Source organism: Acanthopagrus latus, chromosome 5 (genome assembly GCF_904848185.1).
Source record: "Acanthopagrus latus isolate v.2019 chromosome 5, fAcaLat1.1, whole genome shotgun sequence".
Lineage (NCBI taxonomy): Eukaryota > Metazoa > Chordata > Actinopteri > Spariformes > Sparidae > Acanthopagrus > Acanthopagrus latus.
The window spans coordinates 1,363,431-1,386,711 of record NC_051043.1 but is presented as its reverse complement, the minus strand read 5'-3'; the positions used below and the strand labels follow the sequence as shown (position 1 = coordinate 1,386,711).

General features: G+C 40.6%; 1 protein-coding gene across 3 annotated transcripts in view; it reads right to left on the bottom strand.

The window, feature by feature from the left end:
* Positions 1-2,887: 2,887 nt before the first annotated feature.
* The window catches only part of fam189a2 (family with sequence similarity 189 member A2), a 41,482-nt gene continuing 21,088 nt past the window's right edge, over positions 2,888-23,281 (bottom strand). For 2 of the 3 annotated variants that reach the window (XM_037097957.1, XM_037097958.1), the window contains 9 exons: positions 15,676-15,786; positions 10,406-10,525; positions 9,813-9,920; positions 8,431-8,564; positions 8,203-8,338; positions 6,437-6,506; positions 5,913-6,089; positions 4,410-4,750; positions 2,888-3,422 (listed from right to left, as the gene is read on the bottom strand). In XM_037097957.1, coding sequence (XP_036953852.1) covers positions 3,120-3,422; positions 4,410-4,750; positions 5,913-6,089; positions 6,437-6,506; positions 8,203-8,338; positions 8,431-8,564; positions 9,813-9,920; positions 10,406-10,525; positions 15,676-15,786 — 1,500 coding nt within the window. In that variant the 3' untranslated portion in view covers positions 2,888-3,119. The remainder of the gene's footprint in view (positions 3,423-4,409; positions 4,751-5,912; positions 6,090-6,436; positions 6,507-8,202; positions 8,339-8,430; positions 8,565-9,812; positions 9,921-10,405; positions 10,526-15,675; positions 15,787-23,281) is intronic. The other variant, XM_037097959.1, reaches the window with a different exon arrangement.

Below are 23,281 nucleotides of genomic sequence, written 5' to 3'. Positions count from 1 at the left end.
CAACTATAATTTAGCAAACATATATACATCAATTAAAATCATATATACACATACACAAAATAATAATGACCCAGGGACATAACATCCTTGACAACAAAAGTCAGAAACAGAAAGAAATAATCCTTAATAATTTGTTTATCATTTTAGGGAAATATCATATTCACAAAGCCAAATTTAGGATTCTTCTTCTTCTGTGGTGGAGGTTTGTTGGTGAAGAGCAAGGTGGATTTTTCAAAAGTTTTTCTTTTCTTACTGGGTCTTTATTGCATGACCATTGTTTGTTATATTAGTTAGTTTATTGTTTAAAGTCTGTTTAGTGTTTTTTGTGTGTTTTTCGTGTCTTGTGGCGAGGATGGACCTGTGTCACTGAGACAGGAGTGAGGCTGGTGCCACCACACAGCTCCACCGTAGAGCAGGTGTTGCTGGCTGTAGGAGAGCAGATAGGCCACGGAAATATGCCTTATGCCTCCCACATGAATAAAGCCCTTGTGGTGTTTTTGAAAGACCAAAGCTGTGTAAGTTTAACTTTAGATGAGGAGTTCTTTCCAGTTTCCCCACTGGCTGTGTCCTCTACCCGGATAACCATGTCCGGCGTTCCTCCATTCATCCCGAATGAAGCGCTGGAACGAGGGCTGAAACGGTTCGGTAAGTTTGCGAGTGGTTTTTGCACTGTTGCTTTGGGATGCAAAGATGTAAAACTAAAGCATGTTCAGTCTCTGCGGAGACAAGTTTTTATGTTTCTGGACTCATCAACTCAGACACTGGATGTGTCCTTCCATGTTCGACATGAGGAGAGATTTTACATGGTGTACGAGAGTTCTGGGAGCATGAAGTGCTTTGAGTGTGGTGACGTGAGCCATAAACGTGTTGCATGTCCGCACAGACAGCACGCAGCAGGACCCGACGAGGCTGACAGTGGCGAGAGCAGCAGCCAGGTCGCTCCGACTGCGAGCGCAGCTGATGCACAGCCAAGTGTGTCAAGAGATGAAGCAGGGAAGGAGAATGTAAATGTTGTGAGTGTAGAGAAGGAAAGTAGGGTGGAAAGGGTGAGTTGGGCTGAACAAGCTGGGGCAAGGAGCACCTGGGGAGGTGGAGCATAGCGAAACAGAACAGGTGGAGGCTGGTGAAGGAGGACGGGTGAGGCAGGTACAATAGGACAGGGGAGGTAGGTACAGCAGGACCATGGAGCCCCTTTTTGTGTTGCCATAGGAGCCGACTGAGAGGCCTGTTGTTGCCTGAACTGGTTCACAGCCATAGGTGGTCATATCAGCATATGCGGATGATGTAAATGTTTTTGGCCAGGGTCAGGAATACATCCAAGAGTTAAAAGAGGGTCTTGTTTTGTTTGAGAAAGCTGCTTCAGCCAGGGTTGTCTGGGTGAAGAGTGAGGCTGTTTTGGTTGGTCAGTGGAGTGCAGGGAACACACCCAGTCTTCCTGGGACCCTTAGGTGGGGAAAAAGAGGTCTAAAGGTCCTAGGAGTGTATCTGGGAAGTGAAGACATAGAGGCGCCGAACTGGGAGGGAGTGCTGCGGAAGGTACAAGTTGTCTAAATGGAAATGGTTGCTACTCCAGGTGTCCTACAGGGGAAGAGCTCTGATTGTTAAAAACCTGACTGCCTCATCCCTGTGGCACAGACTACAAGTCCTAACCCTCCCACAAGGCTTTTTGAAACAACTGCAAGTTGTCCATTTTACGCTCCATCATAGTATTTAAGATATTTAGGTTAAAGGTGAAAAGCTGCATAGTAGTTTGAATTTGTTGCAACCCGCTGTGCTGTGGTTAAACATGTTTTTAAAAAATAATTTTAAAACTGCTAAATGATAAGTAAAAGCTTTGCAATTTAAGCATTACTAAAATAAGTGTTATAAAAAAAGGATAAAAGTATTATTAGCATGAGGTATTCCCACATTGAACAAGAGGACAGTGTCAAATGTTTTTAAGACATAGTTGCTTTGCATGAGTTCATAAAGCAGCCTGTCTTTAGCCTGACATAACAATGTTATAGCTATTTAAAAGAGGGAGCACCTTTTAATCTGAAGAATCTGAATTGAGCTGCTATATCAGGGAAATTCATAAAATACATATTTGAGATGATTTCAATAAAAAAGGATAAAAGAATCAATTGAACTACAGAGAGCAGACGGTGGAGTGGTAGAGTTTACAAAAGATGCTAAACTTCTGAGATTTAGGATGTTGATGATACATTATGCTTGAAGTAGAATATACCTATGGGGGTAGAACTATGTGTTGAGTAAATTTACTTATTTGCTTTCCACAATGGTTATTTGATTGACTTCTAGAGTAATGATCAACTGTAAATTTCTAATAAACCTAAAGGCAAAAAGTTATGGGCATTTTTTTTTTTTGTTTGGTTGTTTTTCTCTAATTGTGAGGGGCCGGTCTAAGGCAAAAATGCCAGGGCCGATTTTTTTGTCCCAGTCCAACCCTGGTGTTGCCTGCAAAGTGCTCTGTGCAGTTGTAAAACCTGAACTTCTAAAAATTTTAACCTACTTCATGGCCACAAATTAGTATTTTGTGTCCATGTATTAGTATTTTGTGCGCACCTTACAGCTATACTGTGGCCACAATTAATTTTTTTTTTTTTTGACCATATATCTGGGGCTCCGTAGACCTTTTTATATTGGTACACTTTAATTCTAATTATTTGCTAGTGCAGTTTCCATTTCTATTTTTAAGTAGTGCCCAAATTCTTTCCAAGAATACAATAAATATTAACTGTTTTATGTGAAAATGTTGAGCCACTGCATCTGACCATTAACAACATAATACAAGTCAAATAATTGTCACAAATTGCTGTGTTGACTTGAATATATGCAGAACATTTGCAAAACTGTTCAATGTTATGCTTAGAAAACATACAAAATGTTGGGTGTTTCATTTCAAAGTGCCCATATTTTATTTCACAAATAAATTGTCAAAAGAACAATATCAACAGAACAAAAGCCTTTTTTAAAAAACTGCACTCACACAAACTCGCAAGAACACACACACACACACACACACACACACACGGTTTGATTTCTTTAGTTTTCTCTCAGTTCATCAACAGATAAGGCAGCATCCAAATGTGTTGCATATTTTAATACTGCTGGTTCTCTCAAAGCACCGTCTCCCTAAAGACTCCGATCAGACTGTGAGGCCGTTCAGGGTGATCTGGGCGGGATCCTGTCCTTGACCCTGCCCTTGACCCCCCTATCGATCTGACTTTTCTACTGCTTCCTCGATGTTCCAGAGACTCAAGTGCAGTGCAGGTGAAGGAGCTGAGGTCCCCACAGCTCCGTAGGTGCAGCAAACCAGGTCTTCTCCTGGGGGGTCGAGGGAAGGTCTGGGAGGAACTGCCTGCTGACTGTTGCTGGGGAGGTTTTGGCTGACTGGGACCAACCACGGAGTCAGTGAACACCTGAAAGCAAACAGGAAACTATTGTTCATGACACCTGAAATGTAGACTTTGTATAGAACAAAAACATTATGTATTAACTTGTACTGATTCATGGTCTTGGAATTTACATTTGGTAGTTTATTATGTCCACCAGGCACCTGTCATATATGTTCAGTGTTTCTGTCATTTCGGGCACCCCATTTACATGTATCAAAGGTCACGGTGAGGACATTGGTTTGACTTTCACTTTGAACTGATATTGGAACTACAACTAGAAATTTTGGTTGACTGTGTTTGGCCATACCAGAGATGGTGAATCAAGTTTGAGTCTTGGAATGGAGCCACATATAAGTTGCACACTTAGTGGCCTGAGTCCTGACTTGGGAAGAAGACTGGAAGACTGCCTATTCTTAGTGTTGTTTTCACAATACTGAAATGTTTTAACTTCGATACAATACCTTGAAAAATATCGATATCTGATACCACATGGGGAAAAATGCATGTATGGGGCACATCATTTACGATTTTTATGAAGGTTAATATAACAAGGCTCATGAACTGTGTGTTAAACACAACAGCATCAAAGGTAACTTACTTCTTGAGTATGTTAATGGGGGTATGTGAGCACAACAGTGGTGACATGCACTGCATAAGAATAATAACAAATAGCTGGTACTGATAATCGGAGTATCAATACTGCAAAAAAAGTGTTTTGAAAACCTGTCAAATATTCAGTATTGCTGTTTATCAGTATTTCAAAACTTTTGACAGGCTAATTCGTAATCAAAGTGCTGCAGTTTGTCAGGGATAGGGATAACTGACCTAGAAGATTATTAGTAGCAATATTAATAGATATTTTACAATTCACATCTCTGCAGCAGTACATTACTTAATTAAATTTCTGTTTTATCAAACAATTTACCCTTGTTGAAAATTGTCAGCTTCTGAGATGTGGATATTGCACATGGCCATGTCGTGCAGCCCTGTTGTGGATGTATGAACTCCTACCTGTTCTATGTAACTGGCACAGCGCACAGCCTCCTCCATGTGCTCCTGATCTGACAGAAGCACATGACGTATGCTGTCCACCAGCTCCTGGACCTCTGGGGCCAGGCCCTGGGCTGCTGGCTGCTCCAGGATTTTCCTGACCAGCTGCTGTGTGTGGCGGTAGCTCTGGTAGTCCACCATTGAGGAAGGCCTGGGCCGGCGCGGCACCCTACCATTGTTGGCGCCTCGTCGCATTGTGACTTGGCCTTGGGTATGAGCAGCCAGTGTGGGCTGCGATGTCTGGGTGGAAGAATCTGTAGTCTGAGGAGACAAAGCGAGGGAGGCGTCGCAGCTGCTCTGCACTACAGTAGACATCACAGTGGAAGAAGATGACATGTTAGCATATACATATATATTGTGTATGGATCATTTGAGACCCTGAACAAACAGTGTGAAACAGAGCTGTAGTGGTAAAAATTACGAAAAGAAAAGAATCTGAAAAAATGTGCGATTAAAGTGTGGTGACCCACTTTTCAATAACACAAAGGTTTGAACAGAAATATTACTATATGTGGTTTAAGCAGGAATGTCTGCACTGTTCTAAATGTTATGAGTGATTCTTACAGAATCTGTTGTCCACAGCTGCTTTTTACAGTATGAAAAGTCCAAATGCAACAGGACACAGATGCTAAAAAATCCAGCTGCCACATTACACAGAATGGTAGACTGACTTTAAATAGCATGCAAGTGACATCTGCATATTTTTAATCATTTGTTACAATAATAATTGCACTCAAATACAGATTAGATGTACATTTTAGCTGCAGATGTGTGGTGCTGAAAACAAAAACATGATCTCCAAGTGAAGTTCCCTCCATTTAGTTGCGTCATTGTGATTCAGAGCCATGAGACCAGTGATGTGATTGGCTGATTGTCTTGATTGGCTCAATTAATTTGCACCTCATAGTTGTATGCCTCTGCGCACCATTCAAGTTGCTATTGCTAAGTTGCTATGCTTTAATTTGCTGGATATCTTTAAGATCCTCTGTTGAATAAATCTGAAGCATGACCACACAGTGTGGATGGATCACCGTCACTGAGATTACTAACTGAGCCTGATACATATTCAACAATTGGTCTGCTTTTTACATCTAAACACCAGCACTTAACAGACCATATAGCCCCAACACAGACAGCTGGGCCATTACTTACTTATATTAACACTACATTGATTTATTTTATTTCATTGCTTTTATTTTCACAGAACAACAACATTAACAGGACAAGCTAAATGTCTAAAAATCTGATCAAAACCAGACATCATCTCATAATTTCTGTCTGAACCCAGCCTGTGGGGTTCAGGTATCCATGCTCTGTCCTCCATCCATTCCACTGAATTAAAAGGCTTATTCATGTGCTGAATGTGTATGTCGTCTGGATTTGTGTGTCACAGTGGACTCATCTAACATTGGTGTCCCAATTTCCAAAGACTACATGGCACCACAGGAGGGGAAAAAAGCCAACCTTTAGCAGTAATGTCCATCAGAACTGGGTCACTGTTGGAGCGGTGGATCCTTGCTCTCCTCCAGGGAATCGGTGCTGGAGCATGCTGCTGTTGCTGAGGAGGGGGCTGGGGCTGTGGTTGGGGCTTGGCCTGTGGAAGGACGCTTGGTGATGCTGGTACGGTCTGAGGACTCATGTCTAAGTGTGAATATAGACATATGAACACACATGCTATTAGAACTATTAGCTATCAGAAGCACACTCACTTTACTATTATTCATATGTTTATGTACAACACAAACTTTCTAAAAAGCATCAGAGAGCAAAACCACCAGCATGAGGTACAATTTCAGCAAATGCTGCAACTCTGCGTTTGTGTTTAAATCTTAAACCTTGTCTCAATCAACACCAACGGCAGCAGGGCCTCCCTGCTCTGGCTGCGGAGCCTTGTCTTTGTCAGGAGGGAATGGAGGAGTGCTGCTACCAACCCCATGACCCCTCTACATTCAGGCCTGCCATGCCTGGTGTTTGGACAACTTGCCTACCTTGCAGAGAGGCTCCTGGTGGAGACATAGTCAGGTTCATAGACACCTCTGTCAGAGCAATCTCAGGGTCCTGAAATAAATAGAGACCATTACACTAGTATTGTTATCTGAACTGGGGAAACAATCTGCATTGTTGGTAATTCTAGTTTATTGACAAATTTAATTATCTACACACATTTTAATACTTAGATATCCACAATAAAAAACACAAGATGTAAGTGTTAAGGCCATTCTGCATTTGATGGTTTGAATTTATTTTGCAGCGATTTATGTCTTCCCCACCAGGGGGTGACGTCAGGATCAGGTCAGACTCCTAACTGCAGGTCAGGAGGCCTGAGGCCGGGGAGGTAGGGCTGAGGTGATAAGTAGGCTCAGAAACAGGTGTGTCACTTCTGTCACACAGACATCACAGCATGGAAACCTCAGAGATGCCAGTGTTAGAAAACTTTAATTCAATCACATTAACAAATCAAATAACTTTAAGTTAGTAAATGAGAGATTACAATGTTTGTGTTTATTTATTATCTAAATGCACATGGCTTAAATGATCGTGTTTAATATTAATATACTGGTACTGATGGTTTGAGGTCTGACACATCTCAGGATTTATCTTTTGTTCTCTTTCAGACCATCTGATTTAGAGAAAGATGATTTGATTTGAATATAGACCATGAACATAAATATCAAGTTTGGAACATATTTCAATCATTAAAGTAGTTAAAATTAGATAAAATGCATTACTTTGAGTTAAAAGTATGAATTTGGTTAAACATTTAAGCATAAATCATGATTTAAAATGAGTGGGTTTAATAATTTAAAACTGCTTAAAACCTATTGATTTTGTAAGATAGTATTGAAGTGATTTAAATCATTTAATAATTGAGTGTATTAATGCATTTGATTAATTAGTTCTTTAACTTAATTGAGTTAATTTAATAATTCATTCATGTTCAGGTACTAATAAGGAATTGATTTTGTACTTATTCTGTACTTACTGCCTGATTGTTTATTTTCTTTGAGGTTATCAACCTGCTGCTACTGTTACTGTTGCTGCATCCCCGTTGTGATGAATAAAAGAAGTAACTAAAAGCAAGCTGAGCTGTGTCCAGTGTTCTCTGTTGACCTCCAGGCCTCAAGCGAGTTGGGGCCAGCACTGATAACGGGGAAAAGGGAAAATTAACTCGACAGTAGGTTAGCCATCACAGTGACCACTTAGTCACCTTATTTGTGTGCTTGTTTGCCTGCTTATGTCATGTGGTAATGCAGGTGCGTGGGTGGTTATGCATTCATGTTCTGTTTGCTGTAAAGCCCTGCACTGGTGATCCACAAGAGACTGAAGTTTATTATTTAATGAAATTAATACTTGGACCTTGACCCCCATCGAATTCAGACTGATTAGTGAAAGTTTGAATGGAGGAAAGGTTCCAGCATAACTTACCTGTCTATTCTAATGTTCTGATGTGTTGTAGCCCAGTTTCCCTGTAATGAGCTTTCTGCTTGGCAGAATCTTAAAAATGCACCCTGTACCTCAAAATGTTTTGGGCCAATCTAAATTCAGTTTTCTTTTTATCAAATCATGAAAAATCTTGATTGCAAGTATTCACATCAAAGACAAGATGCAGGAATATTTGAAGCCAATAAAAATTTCAGCTGGGGACTAAAAGGCTCAACAATGTGTGTGTGAAAGATGAAAGCTACAAAAGCTCAATACAGCATCAAAAATCCAATGGGGCTATTAGCCAATGGAATGCTAATATGAACTGTACCTGTGTGACTGCATTTGTGGAACTTCCAGCAACAGTCTCATATGGAGGTGGGGGGTCTAATGGACAAAACACTTCCACCCCTTTGAACCGAGCCCCATAGATATGAGGGAGAGGAATCACACTGTCCCCGAGCATCCTGAAACACACATGTTGAATATACTGGTGAGCCAGTCATCATGGTCATCAAGACAAAGAGAGTGAGTGTGTGTGTGTGGGTGTGGCTGTTACTGCCGGGCCAAGCGAGGTGTGTATGAGTAGAAAGTGGAGAAGTAGGAGGGGGGAGGGGCTGGAGCCACAAACTCATCTGGGTCTGGGACCTGAGCAGGCTCCTCCCTCTCTTCCATTGTGGCTCTGGCCTCATCCTATCGCAGAGCAGGGACACATGACATCACACATCATGTTATTAAGTTATCATATGAGATGCACTTCAGTAGGCACATGCAGGGTACATATGGTGTCACTGAGGGACTTTAGGTCTTTACAGCTAAGGGTTAAGGCTTCTCAGGTTTTACACAACTAGTGCTTAAAAAATAGAAATCTGGTGAGGTTGCCTTGTGCATTACAGGTCATTAAAGGAACAGTTCAACTTCTTGGAAAATGTGCTTGTTTGTTTTTTCCAGAGACTGAAATAAGAACATCAAAAGTCATAACCCTTATAAACCACAACCGGACATCTTTACATTTCTGTTTGTTCACAGATTATTAAGACCATGAAGGCTAGCATCCAGTTACTCAAGGGAAATAAACAATGAACAGCAAACAATGAACATGGTAATAAGTGAGCCTCAGGTCTTGTTCAGACCAAATCAGTCGTCTTTGGGCGGTGTGGGGGGACACAGCTAGGGGAGTACCAACACTTGGTCGGTCAACTCTGCTGTCTTAGTGAGCAGTTTTCGGCTCCAGGGTTTACTTTTGCTGGCTTTTTGCCTCTATCACATGTAGCTGTGCAGCAGATGAATATATCAACAGCCAAACTGTTGATGGGAAAATAGTGATAGACAGGATATTAAATAACCCAATATTATTTGACCTACGTGATTTTGCCAGGACGAAGTGCACAGCACTATATTCAAAAGCTGTGTGCTCCAGCAACTGCAGGCACTTTGGCTTTGATAGAGGCTACGACAATTTACCTCCCTGTCTCCTGAGAAGAGGAGGAGGGACTGAGAAGCACTCTGCATCACACTGCATAGTCCCCTGCTCTGTCATCCACAAGAGGGCTTCCTCTCTCTCTCTCTCACGGTGAAGTATGGTTAAACTTTTTAAAATGAATAATCTGCCATACAGTGACCATTCCCTATAGATGCCAGATCCATTTTTATTATTGTTGTATTGTGCAACATTATTATTCTCTCAGTGAGAAACCCTGAAGTTTTAACACTATTCAAACACTTTTCAATGTTGTGCATATGCTCTTTTCAGTAGATAGCAGTTTTTTATACAGTATTTATTTAGTGTGTACATATTTCACTGGAGCACCTTTGCTCTGGACATAAACACATCCTGATCTCATATCCTAATTCTTATTTTGATTTGTCTAAGCAGCAGTCTACAACACTACTCTGCAGCACTAGATTTGCTGCAGCAACCTGACTGTAGTGTGATCCTACCATGCAGGGTGTTCTTGTAGTGAAGATCTGCAGGTATCTGAGAGCAGCTGCCATGAGACACACGGCTGTGGTCAGAGCATTCAGAGCACACAGTGCAAACAGCACTTTCTGGGAGAGTCAAACACACACGATCAGATCATTTAAAAAACAGAGCAGGCACAGAGCTACAGCCACAGTCTGTTGTCAGTATTCAAACAGACTGAACTGACGGTAGACCTCACACATCTCTCATCTAATCTTTTTCTGGCTTCTTACAATATCTAAAAGCTGCATGACAGTTTATAAAAAGCTTCTCCTGCAGCCCCCTGAAGGCAGCATGACACACTGATAAATCTGCCGTCACTGATGTGAAAAGTGCTGTGTCAGAGCATATTGTGATCACACATGGCTATCCACTGTGTTCATCTTGACTCAATCAATTGCAAAGGACACTGGCCGGCTTCCAGCTCAGCACACACACCTCTACATACATCGGACTCGTCAGTTATGCTGCAATATACTGTATTTTTATATGTGACTATCTAAATGTGCATTCCTACCTACAGTTCAGTGTATATACCCGGCAGTGTTGTGTGTAAGTATGTGAGGTGCACCTTGAGCAGGATCCTCATAGTGCTGCAGGAGTGAGCAGGGTGGAGCTCCAGCATCTTCTCCTCAGGACACTGGGTGCTGGGGGAGAGAGAGCAGCAGTAACACACATCTCCAGCCTCACTCTGATGCAAGACACACACACACACACACACACACACACACACACACACACACACACACACACACACACACACACACACACACACACACACAAAGAGGGTTTATTTCAATATGATTACAAACATTTCATAAGGTTGCATCTTATTCTGACCTTGACCTTGAGCTGGCAGCAAAATCAAATATCACAATATCTTTACCAAATACCTTGATATCCATACTGAGACGATAATGTACAGACTATTAGTACATTCAGAAAATATAAACATGATGGGATTTTAGTTCAATGATGGTGGCTCAAAGTGGATAACAATAATAAATAATTATAATATAATCATTCTATATAATTATATCATCTATAATTAATAGTGGATATAATGAATAAGTGGGTAAGAGCAAGTATTAAAACTCGGACTGTCAAAGTTAATGCGATAACGCATCAGCTCAAATTGCTCTTAACAGCATTCTTTCTTTTTTTTTTTTACACATGATTAACCTACGCATGGTATGACCCTCAGCTCGCCCCATAGTTTGAGATATCAGAAAGCCATGCAGCACATTGTGGATGGCAGCAGAAACAAACCTCCTCGAGCAGAAATGGATCAAGAAAACAGTCTTTTGAATGGCAGGTTCAGCTTCAAAGACCAAAGAACACAAAGTTATTTGCATTTACTGCTGATGAACTCAGTTACCACCGGAGTACATGCAGTCCATCACCAAGCAAACAACTGATGCAGAGAACCATCCTCCCCCTCCCAAAAACCAGCCATGCTGATAGTTTGCAACTGAATCGCCTGGACAACTCTACATGAATCTAATCTCTCCCACAGAAAACACTGCTCCTGATTGGCTACATCATGCCCATTAAACAGTGTATGAGCAACTTTCTTCAAAGATTGAACAGAGGCAAGATCTCTCACTCCTAAAACACAGTGTGTAAAGTGGTGCTGCAGCAATGCACCCTATGACAAAAAGAATGAGTTTTTTGAAACACAAACTACTATGAAAGTATGAACCTGAAAATGTGCATAATATGACCCCTTTAAACAATAAATAATAACCACTGTCACACTCACATCAGAAAAGGCTCGGTCACCCCAGTGTTTATATTTTGACCTGGGAAATTCCAGCAATAGTTGGTTAATTGACCTCAGAGCTCTACCAGGATTATGGACAGTTAAAAGCTCAGATAAATATGATGGGGAGAGGCCATTAAGAGATTAAAAACAAACTTTAAAAGTTTAAAATCAATTCTGTAAAGGACAGGAAGCCAATGAAGGGAGTTAAGAACAGGAGTGATGTGCACACATCATTAGTGTTGGTTAAAAGACGGGCAGCAGCGTTTTGGACAAGTTGAAGGCGACTACGTGACTAATAATAATAATAATAATAATAATAATAATAATAATGATAAAGCTATGACCTCAAAGTTATTTCTGTACATGCATTGAGTCAGTGAAATTTTAATTGCTGAAAAAATACTGTATCTGTTTACATATGACGCCAGATGAAGAACTACTTTGGGAGTACTGCACTTGATCTGCACCGGCATAAAAATAGGGCCCCAACACTCACACTTGCCACTATTTATAGAGCACAGTGCAAACCAATGCATAATCCCATCTATTGCTACACATTCAACCACCATATGACAGCACATATGGACACCAACACAGTTGAAAAACAGAGTGAGAAGCAACACGCTGGAGAGGAAACCTGGCTCAGTGAGTTAGGAAAGACAACACAACAGCCGGAAAGGTCAAATGGTCATACAGAGGAGCTCTGGCCGCAACAAGACTCATCACATTTCCTGCAACCAAATCAGCCTTCTCTGGGTGACGCACCGAGTGAAGTGCTGTGGAGCTGTACAATGCCCCCAATGACACCCTGCAAACATATTAATACACATATCCAGTACAGTGTGTGTGATCAAAAGATTAATACATATTAATAACAACTAGGGTTTCATACATAGCAGGCCTGTAATCATTATAATTATTAATATCGTCAGAGGCGAAAATCCCATTTCATAGTTGGGGGGAAAATAAACAGTAAAATTTTAGAGAATAATTCCAGGGAGGACAAGGAATAAAAGTTGTAACCTGTCTTTTATACAGCATCTTTTACTGCAGTTTGAGGCTTTAGTCTCTCTATCTCTCCAACAGGCAGGCAGAAGACTGGCTGAGTCCACCTACACACACATGTCTAGATTTAAAACAAAATGAGTGAAATCAAATTAACACGTACACATGCAATGAATAAACTAATTATCAGGCAAACATCTAAGTTTTTTTTTTATAGATAACTGCCTTTTTCCAGATGAAAGATATCAGATTATACTATTCTCTCTCTCTCTCTCTCTCTCTCTCAGTGTTGCACTGTCAGTATGTTCAAATCAAATGTTTTAAAAAATGTTATCAAAAGTAATAATTACAATAATTGCATTATACCATATTAGCCCTTACCCTTCCTGTATACAAGTTCTTGTTTATTCACCCAGCATTACAAAACAATGGTATTAGGTGGAAGGTGGCAATAATACACTTTATGTGAACACACCTGACATAATACCTTTGTTCACTGTTCTAACTTCCACCACAGTCCATTAAATATCTTTACACGAGGTAAAAGCTCCAAACAATCCCAAAACTAAAGGAAATACCTTAAAGAATAATCCAACATAAAACAGTTTCTCAAATATATATATTTATTGTGTTGTCAACAAACATCTTGCAACTACACCACAAAACTGTATGTATTCTAACTCTCTAACTTTAAAACTGTAAGTATTCTAACTCTCTAACTCCGTCTCTCTATATGTGTAGCTTTTAATTTAGCTTAACAGCACTTGTAATTGAGTAGGTTTTTGAACAATGCAGGATAAATGTTGCAGACAGCCTGGACCTGGCGCTTTTTGTAAATAGGATGTGTGTTGTTGCAACTTATGTAACTATGTCTGTGGACTCAACTATTCTAGGAATAGGGGGGGGGACTAAATCTTTAAAGATGTAAATAGCACATTATTGCGCGATTATAATTAGCACCACTTACATTGTGCTTTCAATAAGTACTACTGCATTATTCAAAAATTATTAATTGTTTCTCAAATTATCCGGGGGTGCAGCTTTACTAGAGGGATTTCCGCCTATGATTATCGTCACTATCATTATTATCTTTATTACAGCAGTTCAGAGTGGAGCATGTGGAGGTGGAGGTAGTGTTGATATTGATGTTAATGCTGAGGTAAATGCAGCTCAGAGTTTAGTTCCCATCTGCAGTGATTTAACAGTTCATCTATGGTCAGGTTCAAATCCAAGTTGGATGAGCTCAAAGCAAAACATCATGCCAAAGATGTGTTTGTGTCACATATATAATATTAGTCATTTTTTTTATATACAAGTCTAAATTTGAATGCTTGTTCCTTTGCATGTTGTTTATGTCTGGTCTTCAAAGGCAAATCCAGCAGAATACATAATGGTCCTCTGTTCACATGTCTCTTCTGATTATTTTGCACAGTTCTCCCTGAAGTGCATATACCTCAGCAAAAACCTTCAAGTCTGGCACACAGTTTTGATCTGTTAAACAACACAGGGAAGAAAATGTGATTCGCTGGTGCTTTGGTATGAATGACATAACTGTCTCTCTACGGAGCCCTGGAGGTGACATGGATGTTGTTTTTTTTAATCTCGTGAGCGCGACTTACTAACCCGCAAACGGCAGTTACTAACACACAAGTGAGAGACATGCTTGTTATGTTCTGTTATTATATACAACAGATATACTTTTGCTCTTTATAACACAAGGGGGCGCTGTTGTATAAGACATGTCATAGTTAACACGCTGTGTGTGGAGAGGTCAGAGTGCAACAAGATGGCGACCATGTATGATACGACGCTGCTACTGAGAACTATGTTACAATATAAGTTGTTGAAATGAACAGCACTTGTTCATGATTCCAACGTCCCATCATTGTTGAGTTAACACCACAACGTTCACTTCATTCACTCATTTGAGTCACAGTGCTACTGCATCTTACTTACTACATCGCCAGTCCAACTTACTGTCTTGTGTGCACGAGATACAGTTAGTCTTTCGTGCGAGATAGTAACTGTCACGTACAAGATAGTAAGTCACACTCTCGAGATAAAAAAACAAAAAACAAAATATCCATGTCACCTCTAGGGCTCCGTAGCTATCAACTTCATCAGTACACAGTGTATGAACTTGGTATATCATGGTAGATGGTGTTTCCTTTGTTACAGTGTAAAGTACATACATGTTACATTATTTGTAGTTTATGGAAATAAATTCCATTAAGGTCATTTTTGTGTATCAGCAACCGACAGTAATCAATAATATAAATCAAATGCTACTACAGATACAGAAAACAATCCAATAACTGTGGCTGTTACTGACTACTAACTACTAATAGCTTGTCAGCAAAGATAAACTTGTATCAAACTTGTATAACTCAGTATCATTGTATTAGATGTTTTCTTACATGTGAATGACACATGAGGTAGTTGTAAATGGTTAGTGATGACAACAGTGTGCTGCCAACTCACAGTACACGGCCTCTGAGCCTGCTCTTTAGAAGCTTGCTAACTCAGTGACACAAAGCACACAGCCCCTAAACCTGGCTAACCTTAGCATAAAGCACATACATGCTTGTTGTGGTCAGTGTGAGGGCTGATTTACAGACCTGGCAACTTGAATCTGTCATCTAAGATCAAGAAAAGCACCCTGTAGACATTATTGGTCATTAATTATTGATGAACATCTTGTCAAATGTGTTGTCACAGGTTCATTAACCAGTTGAAAAATATCATCACTATGACACACACACAACACACACACACACACACACACACACACACACACACACACACACACACACACACACACACACACACACACACACACACACACACTTGACCAGCAAAAATAAAAGTCCCTAATACTCAGTACATACTCAATTTTTCCATCCACTGTGACTATAAAGTCATGAAAAAGTTAGATTCTTTGAAAACATGATGCTCTCAAGTTGTCATTTCCAACTGACCTTTCACAGGGCTAACAGAGGAAAGCCACAAGAAAATCTAGTATCTACAAATGAGACCAAAACCAGACAGACACCAACAGATAACAGCCTCACCAGTCGGCAGCTGGTCATACTGGAAACCAGCTGGGCTCCCTGGCAGCACAGGATGAATCCAGCGAGGTTAAGGAGCACACACACCACAGACAGCAGGACAAACACATTGACCTGAAGATGGAGGGATGGGGGTAGGGGATGTATGACAGAAGGAAGGGAAGATGGATTATTGGGGTTTGAGTTGTGTCTTACCCTGTGGACATATTCTGTAACAAATATGCATTAAGCATGATGAAATCAAATGGTGAGTGACAGTGACAAAACAGTTACTGTACATTAAAATGTATCAGAGATTAGATGAAAGACATTAGATTAGAATAAAGCCCATCTGAAATCACAACAGTTTTTTTTTCTTTTTGGGGATTTTTCTAATTATATCAAAATCAATATTTCTAATATTGTTATAATAATTCAGGATGTAAAGAGGAGCAGAATGCCTTTGAAAATACATCAGAGGTGTGTCTTCAGTCCCAAGCCCTTAGTATTTAATGCCAGTGTACAGTTAGGTGTGAAAGTATTTGGACAGTGACACAATTATCATAATTTTATGATAATAATAAATAATCTAAATGAAATTGAAGTGCAGGATTTCAGCTTTAATTTGACGGTATTTACATCAAAATTGGAAGACAGGTTTAGGAATTGCAAAAATGTTCATGCATAGTCCCCTCATTTCAGGGGAAGTAATTGGACAAATGAATATAATCATAAATAAAATGTTTATTCCTGACGATGACTGCCTGAAGTCTGGAACCCACAGACATCACCAAACATTGGGTTTCCTCCTTTCTGATGCTCTGCCAGGCCTTGACTGCAGCCGTCTTCAGTTGTTGTTTTTTTGCAGGTCTTTCTGTCTTTCGATTTATCTTAAAGAGATTTCACACCGCTTTACATCGCCGTCAGACCAGCCTTTCTTTTGGCACTACATTTTCTCAACCGTAGAACCTCCGTATCCCTACGCATTACAGCAGCTCTCTACTTCTTGGTGATTACAGTAGGGAACAGATCAACTATAGATATGTACTTTATTTGACCCCACTTCAAAAAACACAAACTATTCCTTTAAGCAAGTAGAATGCATGCTTGATCGGATTGGGATCCAGTGATCTACTCGGCCATTGTAGAATATTCCACTTCTTTGCCTTTAAAAACTCCTTGGTTGCTTTCAGAGTATGTTTTGGATCACTGTACATCTCTCACTTGCACTGAGAGCTCCTTTGACTGAATGTTGTGGATTCACAGCTTCCAGACCTTTTACCTGCTAAACTGATGATGAAATAATGATAATGGAATAGCCCAAACCTGCTCATGAAACAGCTTTTGAATCAATGGTCCAATTACTTCAGGTCCCTTGGAATGAGGGGAGTGTGTATGAAACTTTTTGCAATTCCTAACCCTTCCTCAATTTTGCTGTAAATACCTACAAAGTACAAATCCTGCATTTCAATTTCATCTTGATTATTTAATTTCAAATCCACTGTGGTAGTGTACAGGGCCAAAATTATCAAAATTGTGTCACTGTCCAAATATTTCTGGAACTAATTATGTGTCTGACAAACAGCCGTGCCAACAGGAGCATAACAACAGCTTAAACTGGAGACTGTTGCATATAAGCTCCTTAGCTTACCCTGACAGACAGTAGTGGTTTTGATGAAAAATGACCAGAACTGGCAGCCACCATGTAAAAATTCCAATGTTGACATTTTGAAGATAAGCTGTAACATAACGGAAAAAATCTGTATTTTGTGCAATTTAGCGCCCACCAGTTTTTGAGTGCGACACCACTGTCATAAATACAAATCCCAGGTCTGTAACAATTTATCAAACAATTCAAAAACATTTCGTCAAAATTTATTAAAACTGGTGACTTAACATTTAATTATACAGATATATAATACTGTATATATGCATTACTTTCCTCTCTCTTTAAGGAATAGAAGGGCTGCATTTAAAAACAGAAGAGTACAAATAAATACAATTGTTTTTATAAAATTGTGCATCTTCAAATAAAGAACTTTAACAACATTAACATAACATTTCTGTTTCTGGTTCCCCTCAAGTTAGGTTCCAGGTACTGTACTCATGCACTCCTGGACAACCCATCCATCATCATGTTTGTCCCCCCCACGGTTTTTATTTAATCCAGTAGAACGCAGTAGCTCTCAAGCGTCCCATACTCAAACATTAGGGCCACTTGATTAATCTACCCCGGCGTATACCGATGTGCTTATTTTACATTAATTTGATGGCAAACTCCACCCATCTGATGCAACACCAGCGTATGCCAGGTTAGTATTCAAGTGGACCCACTCTCACTGAGTCACAGACAGGCAACAGGCCACGATCCTCGGCTGGGCCGGGTTCTTGATCAAGCATTTGTGTCTTGTTTTTTTAATAACTCAAATTAATGACTGTATTTCCAGCTAGAAAATGAGCATCTCTCTCCTCCCTCGATTGGTTGTGTTTGTGTCACCGCTTGGTGTTACACCTGAGTTGTCCTCGTGCTGACAATATGACTTCTCGCGTACATGACGTCACTCCCCAAGACGCAAGAATAAAGCAAAAATATATATTTTTACTGAGGAAAATGGCAAAAATGATAGTAACTTTAATCTGATCACTGGTTTGGAAATATCAGCATGTTGGATTACTTGTTACTGAAAATAGTGGTCAGATTAAAGTAATGCGTGGGCAGTGACAACATGTTTGTCAGCTTTGTCAAGTGCATTAAGTGCGGCACTCATTGCATTATTCGTTGAGATTTCTGTAGTTCAAACAACTCACAATTGTAGTTGAGAATGTCAGTTATAACAGCCCATGTATTGTAAAAATGACGGGTTTCAATCGGTCTCGGGCTCATAATTACCGGTAATGTGTTGGGCCGGGCCGGGCTCGGGTCGGGCTTGATTTTTTGGGCCCGATCTAAGCTCTACTCGGGTCCAGCTGTGACTTTACTGAAGTTCTCCCAGTGTTAGCAGCAGGAGGGTGGTTAGCTCACCTCCCAGAGCCTCGCGCTGAACCACTGGAAACTGATTTAGGAACCGTCATTAAATTACTTAGCATAAATATATTAATGCATGATAATTGCAGTTTTTTCAATATCATCCATGTCATGTGACCCAGTGACTCCAAACTAGCAGCAGATTGTTTTAGTAAACTGAACGCATGAGACACAACTACTTTTATTGTATTTTAGTGCTTTCTTTATTTCATATGAATATTAATATGCAGGAATTGTGATTTTTTTTTCTCAATAGCTTCCATGTCATATGGCCCACTGACTTCTGAAACAGATACTGTTTCCATAAAAAATATAAAATAATAAAGAAAATAATGGTAGACCCCCCTAGTGTTGCTAGGTAACCAAAACAATCTAGGGGAAACACTGTGTTCTAACAATTTTGGACGTATGGGGCGAACTATTGCTTTCTTAGCTGAAGCTGACAATGGAACAAAATAAATGTAAAGAGAGACATAGTGGAGCCGTATAATTTCCTGCTTTATTGTCCTTTGCCAATCACACCTATGACTAAGCATGATAACCATGTTCATCATAATGTGTTGCTTTTAAGCGGCTGGGAATATGATTAAAAGCATGTAGAAATGTATAAAATGGTATTCAAATCAGACGCCCACTTTTTTGTGTCCCCCCCACTTTTCAAACTGATGTTACGCCCTTGTACTTAAGGATACTTCAACATGCAGCTCAGCTCAGCCCGGAGCTGGCATTTGAACCAGCGACCTTACGATCTCTAGCCGACCTGCTCTACCTGCTGAGCTACAGCCATGCCCCCCTGGACAACCCCATTCATCAGCTCTTAGAGAGGTATTACATTATATTGCCAAAAGTATTTGCTTACTCAGATATAAACTTAAGTGACATCCCATTCTTAATCCATAGGGTTTAATATGATGTCAGTCCGCCCTTTTACAGCTACAACAGCTTCAGCTCTTCTGGGAAGACTTTCCACAACGTTTAGGAGTGTGTTTATGGGAATTTTTGACCATTCCGGAAGCGCATTTGTGAGGTCACACACTGATGTTGGACGGGAGGACCTGGCTCTCAGTCTCCACTCTAATTCATCTCAAAGGTGTTCTATCAGGTTGAGGTCAGGACTCTGTGCAGTCCAGTCAAGTTCATCCACACCAAGCTCTCTCATCCATGTCTTTATGGACCTTGTTTTGTGAACTGGTGCACAGTCATGTTGGAACAGGAAGGGGCCATCCCCAAACTGTTCCCGCAAAGTTGGGAGCATGGAATTGTCCAACATCTCTTGGTATGCTGAGGCATTCAGAGTTCATTTTACTGGAACTAAGGGGCCAAGCCCAGCTCCTGAAGAACAACCCCACACCATGATCCCCCCTCCACCAAACTTTACACTTGGCACAATGCAGTCAGACAAGTACTGTTCTTCTGGCAACTACCAAACCCAGACTCGTCCATCAGATTGCCAGATGGAGAAGCGCGATTCGTCACTCCAGAGAAGGTTTCTCCACTGCTCTAGAGTCCAGTGACAGCGTGCTTTACACTACTGCATCCGATGCTTTGCATAGCAGTTGCTGATGTATGGCTTGGATGCAGCTGCTTGGCCATGGAAACCCATTCCATGAAGTTCTCTACACACTGTTCTTGAGCTAATCTGAAGGCCACGTGAAGTTTGGAGGTCTGTAGTGATTGACTCTTCAGAAAGTTGGCGACCTCTGTGCACTATGCACCTCAGCATCCGCTGACTCCACTCCGTCATTTTAGGTGGCCTACCACTTGGCTGAGTTACTGTCATTCCAAATCGCTTCCACTTTGTTATAATACCAATGACAGTCGACTGTGGAATATTTAGGAGTGAGGAAATTTCACGACTGGACTTGTTGCACAGGTGGCATCCTATCGCAGTACCACGCTGGAATTCACTGAGGTCTGAGAGACACACATTCTTTCACAAATGTTTGTAGAAACAGTATGCATGCCTAGGTGCTTGCTTTTATACATCGGTGGCCATGGAAGTGACTGGACACATGATTTCAATTATTTGGATGGGTGAGTGAATACTTTTTCTTTGTTCTCTCTGTTAGCTCCGCTTCACTTGTCTCTTTGTCTTCTCTCCTTGTATCGCTCACTCGACTTTCCGTCTGTCACCCTCTTCTCACCTCTGTCTGTATTCAGGGTTACAATGTTTTTTGCCTGGAATGAACAGATTTGATTGGCTGAGTAGCATCACATGGGATGGCTTAGCTTGCATGCAACTGGTCAGTGGATTTTTCCCGATCCACTAAACCAGAACCCTTAAGTCTAGAAAAGTGGCTCCAGTCAAAACAGAAGTGCCGTGTCAATATATAAAATACTTCAATAATTTATTGACTAAGGGTCCAAGTCAGTATAGGACAGTGTCCGGGTCCAGATTCAGACCACGCTCTGCCTGTTAGTGACCTATGCATGAGACACTGAAATCCAAAATGACATCTAGAAATGACAAGCCGCCCTCTGATTGCGATCTTCAGTTTCATGCAATGTAAGGCCTAATGCAATAAAAGGGGTATGTGTGCGTGGTATCAGTAAATTTTCGTGAATACGAGTAAATAGCGCAGTGTCGGCCCGATACCCAATGCCAGTATCGGTATCGGTGCATCCCTAGTTACATTCTCTGTATGAAGAAAAAGTGGCAGTGGATCATTACACCCACCACAAGTGTGCACAGTCCACTTCTTCGAGGGGGCCAAGAGTGTAATCATATACTAACCACACCGTTTTTACCTTTTAGGAAAGATACTATTGGCAAATGTATGCAGCTAATGGAGGCAGCTGTTGGATATGAGGAAAAGGTCATCCACCATTAGCATTGGCTGTGTTTCAGAAATACCCTTCAGCTTAAAAGCAGTGTCTTGTCTTGTTTGCTGTCTTGTAGAACCCAATAAACTCATTTGTACCAGACTCTGACCTCTCCAGTGATCTTAGTTGAGCCTATTTCTTGACTCCAGCCTACAATGAAAACTACAATTTGGTAAAGTGCCAGGACCCAACTGGCCCATTTCTTGGTCCTTTGGGACTCCTTTGGGACTCAACCAAAGTAAATGTATGTGTAACACTGTGATTCCACCGATACATGTGCAGAAACAAGTGATGGGGGGCAGAGTGGCTATAACAGACACTGTACCATCAAAATTATTTTAAAGCTGTATCAAGGTAAAACAGGTTACATGATGTTGTTTTAAGCGGTTCAATGTGGTACAGCTGATGAAATACTTAGCTTTCTGCTATGTCTGTTTGACAGATTTTCTCATGGAGCACAGCACTACACTTAGTTTTCCACCTTCTTATTAGCTGATGTTGTATTCCTGGTGGGTCAGGCTGTTTATATTGGGCTGCTGATTTTCATCCAACTCACTAATTAAATCCATACTTCTGTTACAAAAGCTCATGGCTTTATCAGTGATTACACTTAAGGACTGATTGTCAAGAAGATTTTTAAAATAATCTACCAATAAACATTCCCTCTTGCCTACTAAATGCTAAAGACTGTGATGAATAATCTGATGAATCTTTCCTCTTTTCTAAGGCAGTTTATTCAAGACAGATAATGGATCCAAGAAGAAGAACTTCCATTACAACACCCCTTGGCACTGCTGGGAGAGCATGGGACTCTGTGTTATCAATAAACTAATCAGTCTCTCACACCTCCAGCTTTGACTTTGGCATGATACACAATTACAGGCCAGCAAGCACTGTCTGGTGTCAGATTAAATTTCATCACTGTCCATAAACTGAACTCAATCTTCCTTGACTTTCACTCAAAGAACTGTCTACTTGACAGAATCGTTTCCAAAAAGCAAATTTCACTAAATACTGAGATACTTTCAAGTTACTCAGGCTGTCAGTATGTTGTCAGTTGGTCTAAAGTCCTTGGCACCCACACCTTTTAGTCGTTAGAATTGGGGGGCAGTGTCTGAAACTGGCAATCAGACTATCATGCCCACTGTGTGATTGGTTAGATGTGTTGCGACAAGAAAATACATGGTGAGTACATGGTGAGCTTCATGAGTATAGCTGGGGGCAACCACTGTTGCATGCCATTGAGTAAAGACTGTCTGAAAGTGCACTGTATGATCTGTATGATTATTATCTCTAGATCCTCCCTATGTCAACAGGTCACAACACATTCAGAGAATTTACAAGAGAGTCCAAAAAGTCCTTTCATCACACTGGATTCAAATTGGCTTCACGTATACAAGGTGCTGACAGGAAACAATGCAATGCTGTGTAATAGGTTGTTACAGCCAGTTATTTGACATGGTTGATCTCAGTCTCACTGTTCTACAGCCATATCAGAGCTCGATTTAGTTAATGCTAATGCTACATGTATTTGTTACTAAGGACAGTGGTGACAGCAGAAATCAGCAGAAATGTCTCTAAAAAAGTGCAAAACCGGTAATTTTCTTTGTTGGTCTGACATCAGGTCAGTTTCAAAATTACAAGTGGGAAAATTGCATTTGTTTGGCTGCACTGTCAACAGATACACCAACTGCTCTAATGTTGGATTTCTGACAGAGGATGCTCAAGGAGTGTTTGCTGTAGGATTAATCTGTATTTGCAGTGCAGATGGGTTTCTGCATC